The sequence below is a fragment of the Aegilops tauschii genome, chromosome 5, assembly GCF_002575655.3.
Source record: "Aegilops tauschii subsp. strangulata cultivar AL8/78 chromosome 5, Aet v6.0, whole genome shotgun sequence".
Taxonomy (NCBI): Eukaryota; Viridiplantae; Streptophyta; class Magnoliopsida; order Poales; family Poaceae; genus Aegilops; species Aegilops tauschii.
Window position 1 is genome coordinate 446,287,456 of NC_053039.3, and position 5,335 is coordinate 446,292,790.

Here is a 5,335-nt window from a genome sequence, read left to right on the forward strand (position 1 = left end):
AGTGGCGTACCATGCATGAAAAATTCATCTATGATGGGCATACTACTGAAGTACTGAGTGGATTTAAAATGGCCCGTCGGTCAAGACACGAGTGGTAGACTCCAATATGGCCCCTAATTAGTGATGTAATATGCCATAGTAGTAGTGTACGATGAAAAATTATCGCGCCGAAATGTATATTACCCGTGCCGCATAGGACATCATGAAAGCTTCCTCCGGCTCTACGCTCCAGTCACATGATGGTAACGAGGCACAAACAAGCAGATTAATGAAGAAAACAAAAGAGTGCAATGCCAACTGAAAGAGAAAGAAACAGAGAATAACACAAGTTCATTACATGACCGTATATAATCAGTTCAAACTTTAGCAATCAGATGAATGGGGGAAAACAAATTAGGTAGCAGTACAACGAGAAGTTATTAAAGCTCTAAATTGAAGCGATATACTGAATAACGCAAGCGCTTGCGTTGTTGTAGCAGAGCAACAGGAACCTTAGTTCAGATCCTGTTCTTCGACACCAGCCAAGATTTTTATCCATTTCATCTCTCCTCTCTTCTTCATCACCTGGTACGTGGGACCTATAAAATCCGTATGTGTACTTCCCCATCATGCCCACCAGCCATCACCGCCGTTGATTCTAGCTGAGAAAGCAAGAGGCAATGTGTGAGCTAGGATCTAAGATGGAGCGTCTCAAGAATTAAATGAAAGAAAGCATTGGGTGGATGAGTGTACGTACTCCAGATCCATTCTTTCTCCTTCATCGCCGCTGTCATCATCGTCATACTCATCATCATCCTCATCATCGGTATCTTAATTTGAAGATTGAGAGGCGAAAATGAGCAACATATTATCGGAGGAAGCATGTGCATGTATGTAGGTGCAGGAGTGCAGAAAGGAATAAAAAACAACGAGATACACTGAATTCATTCATCGGTGAGTATCACGTGTTATTGTAGTTTGTACCTTCCGATATCTCTGGATCCAAATGAAGATTAACGATTGGATGGTTAGGATGGGTGTCCATTGCATTTCTCACTGCCGCACATGCTTCGGCAGCTTCCATATTGGTGACCCCGTCCCAATGGATTTCAACTAATGCACTCTGAAGTGAGAGCAGGTTGCCCAGGCCGAGCTCAAACAGATCACCGTTACCATCTTCTTTGGCCACCCGTACGCCCAGACTGAATCGGACGTATTCTGCATTTGGCAAAGCTCCTTGTTGAAAGACTAACTGAGTGGCTGGCTCACAATGCATTCCAAAGGCTATCACACAACGGAACTCATCTGCACCGATGATGAGCAGCCTTTCTGTTTGGTGGGTGCTGCCTATCCAGAGATGGCGAAGAGCTGGCAATCTCCCAAGGATTTGCACATCTTCTTGCTGCACATCCTTGACTATGATATGAACCTCTGATAGGTTTGATAGATGTGAGGGGCCACATTTTGTTATCCACATCGGCAATGCAGAGCATGCGATATGGTCTGATGTGAAAGTATATTGGCGAAGGCATCGAGGGGGTTCCCAGCGTCCCCCCAAGAGATCCAAGTATGGTACATCATCACAGGTAATACTTAGACTTTGGATATCATGCAGGTTGCATATAGTCTCCACAAAAGTTTCCTCTACCTCGAGGCTCCAAGCAATGAAGTGAATGTCAAGCCTCCTTAGTCTTGCCAGGCGGCCAAGCTCTTGCACGGTGCTCGGGGAGGCATAAATCCTCTCCAGTACTTCCAATGAAGTCAGGTTACCCAACACACCAGGGGGCCAATAGCAGCGAAATAAAACCTTTATGGACATTAGCTGTCTTAGCTTCCACATGGATGACGGCAACACTCTCATCTCAAAATTGAAGTCTAAATCTAACACTTGTAGAAACTGTAGATTTCCTATTTCCTCCGGGATTTCAGAGATACCAGTTCTTTTTAGACCTAGGTACCTCAGGTGAAATAAATACCCGATATCCCTCATCTTAGGCTGAAAGTTAAGTGCCCCAATACGGCATCGATGTAAGTCCAATACACGTAAAACACCAAAGCTAGATATAGCCGGCATGATAGTCACGGCTGGTGGAAAGACAGTGATGGACCTTACTTGTGATATACTCATTGAATTAGCAAGAGGTGTAGTTTCTTGATCTTCCTCAATATTTTGGAGGGACAATCTACGGATATTGTTCTGAGAACTAGTGATATCCTTATTACTTTCCAATATTGTCAAAAACTTTGCTTCAGCTGACAAGGAACGAATCAGATCAAGCACCATGTCATGCACACGACAACTTTGTACTTCACGGAAACCATTGAATATTGGTATAATCATGTATCTGTTTATGAGCTCGTTAAAATAAGTTTCCCCAACTTCAAAAATACTAGTCTGATGCTTTCCATGCTGCACAAAATTTTCGCAAATCCACTTCCATATCAGATCTTCTTTGTCAATCTCATGATCTTCAGGATACATGCGTAAATATAATATGCAAGTCTTCAGATCAGAAGGCAGATCATAGTAGCTAAATGATAGTATCCTCTGCATTTCCTCCATACTTGCATCTTCTGTAAGTCCACGCCCAATTGAGTCTAGCAGAACTTGCCATTCAACTTTTGGCTTTATCTGATGACCAGCGGTGAGAAGACTAGCTATAGTAAGGATAGCTAATGGTACACCGCCACATTTCTTCAAAATATCTCTAGATACTTCCTTAAGTTCACTAGGACATTTATTCTCACTTGAAAATATTCTTTTACAAAAGAGCCTTGTAGAGTCACTATCTGAGAGTGGTTCCATTTGATAAATGGAATCATGAGTGGAAGGACAACATGCTATGGATACACTAAATATGCGGGTTGTTGTGATTAGGCGACTGCCAACATTGTTCATATTAGAGAAAGCCAACTTGATATCTTCCCATAGTTTTCCATCCCATATATCATCAATTACGACGAGATACCTGTACAAGTTGTGAGAGAACATTAATGAAATGTTGATGCACAGATCACAAGATCTAATAAAGCGCCATATATATAACACACACAAACTATGTATAATTTAGTACATATAAGGATGAAAACAAGGGGACACCAGATTCCAAACTTTCAATAATCTAGTTAACGATATATAGCATTATTATGACCTGAGAATCAGATGGTGTCAAAGCAAAAATAGCATTAAAAAAAAGCATAAATTAGTAAAAGATGGGTGGCATGTAGCAACACACATGTAGTCACTGTTATGAAACTATAGCTTGTATAATGACCTCAAATCATAATGCACTATATCTATCCAAAATGTCAAACCAAATAACCAAATGATTATCAAATTCACAATCTGGTGGCTTCCAATAACGTATTCATAGTTAACCAAAACAGGGTAAATCTATAAGTAAGATTAAATTACTCAGAACCACTAACATTTGAGCTAGTGTTCCAGGAAAATCTCAAAAAAATTTAAACACACGGCCGAGAGCCAATAGAAAAGTTAAACAACTTCGTCCAACAAGAAAAAAAAACTACAAATTGTACATCTACCTGAATAATTGCAATATTATGCATGTCTTTATAGGAAACGTATAAATTTTCAATTTGAAAAGATGCATCCAAGCAGCGGAAAGTATTCTAAGCCATATACTAGTTAGCCAATCATTATATAACTGCTTCCATAGCATGAAAAAAAAAACTCATCACCAGGAACATTTGACCGTGACTGGGCGAGGGTGCATACCTCTTGTCGTGAAGGAATTCCCGGATTTCTTTGATGAGTTGTCTTTCATCCAATACCATGAGATTGATATTAGTGTACATATTTTTATCTAGACCAATAAGGATGTCCCTGAAAATCTTCTTCATGTCAGGATTCTGACCAATCGGAACGAAAGCCCGTGAATCGAAACCACCTTTGATCTTGTCATATACTGCTCTGACAAGAGTGGTCTTGCCCAATCCTCCGAATCCAACGACAGAGACTATTTTTGGTCTCTTGTTGGAGGGATCTTCATCTCCCAATGATAATAACTTGAGAAGCTCTTGATCCCTCTTCCCATAGATGCCGACAAGCTCTGTAACTTCAGTGTATAGAGCGCGGAGACGAGGATCGATAGTCATCCCAGATGTAGGCTTAGGCACAATATTATCGACTGTGTACCTGTCAGGGGAGGATATACCCACGAAAAAAGATTACAGACGCTATCGTGCAAAAAAGAAGTACATGTCGATGCGGCGTTCTTTACTCCCCGCTCCCTCCACGAACCAAAAGTCACTGTGGTCAATCGGCCACCAAAATCATAGATAGGCCCATCAACCGGGTACGCACCTGCCGCGCCTGTTGGCCACCTCTTGGACATCTTTGTTGATTTCCTTGATGGCGCTAGCGATCTGACGACGCGCCTTGCCCTTGTTAAACAAGTTGGCCATCTTCTCCACAAGGTCCGTGAGCTTGTTGCCATCGGCAGCAGGTTTATTAGGGCCCTCGACACGCACGATGAACTTGTCAACGATGTCTTCTATGTCGTAGGAGAGATCCCTGACCTCGTCAGCCCAGAGCTTGACTTGCTCGTCGAGCTGATGGCGCGGCACCTCCGCCACTTTGCAGAGGGCAGCGTGCATGCTCTTCATCTCTCGCATGACAGACTCGACGCCTTTCTTGGCGTTCTTCTGCAGGTTGTACTCCTCCATGAGCAGCTGCCCCAGCTTGGGGAGCAGGCTGCCCATGGCGCCCGTCACCACCTGCATCGCTAGCTAGCTAGCTACACTTGTCTCTGGTTGCAAGAACAGCTTACCGTCGACGATGAGCTGTGGTGTGTGGGTGGGTCTCTCTCTCTCTCTCTCTCTCTCTCTCTCTCTCTCTCTCTCTCTCTCTCTCTCAATATCCTGTATGTTGATTGCTTGTGCATAAAAACTAATCAAGGAGAGGTGCATTATTGATCCCACCACTTTGCCCACTTGTTCTCAACGCGTCTGGTGCACTTTGGGGCGGCAAAAAGGTGCCGCCCTAGCTAATAAATTAATCTTCACAAGACGACCTCAAGTCGCACTTTAGATAATCTTGTATTGTTCAGTAGGTGCATGCATGCGAACAAAGGCATCGTGCTTAGTTTTGAAAGCTTCACCTAATATAAGTTACAGGTATATACAACTCTATCAATTAGTGCCCGTCCCAAGGTCACATCTGAACCCAGCTAGCTACCATGGATCAGATCGAGTCACTGCCACGTACGAGTGACACTGCAATAAAATTGTTCTCCCAAGGTCACATCTGACCTAGAAAGAGACAAGCTAATTTGCTAACTATAGAAATTTAGCACCAGACAGAGAGAGCAGTAATTAGCACCAGCTTCCTAAG

General features: G+C 42.9%; 1 protein-coding gene across 1 annotated transcript; it reads right to left on the minus strand.

Annotated features, from left to right (window-relative positions):
* Nucleotides 1–303: 303 nt before the first annotated feature.
* Nucleotides 304–4,856, minus strand: LOC109759260 (disease resistance protein RGA5). The gene is made up of 5 exons (XM_020318079.4): nt 4,307–4,856; nt 3,719–4,138; nt 964–2,948; nt 737–809; nt 304–641 (listed from the first exon to the last, which is right to left on the minus strand). The coding sequence occupies exons 1-5, from the start codon at nt 4,723–4,725 to the stop codon at nt 638–640; spliced, it is 2,901 nt and encodes a 966-aa protein (XP_020173668.3). The 5' UTR covers nt 4,726–4,856; the 3' UTR covers nt 304–637.
* Nucleotides 4,857–5,335: the final 479 nt, after the last annotated feature.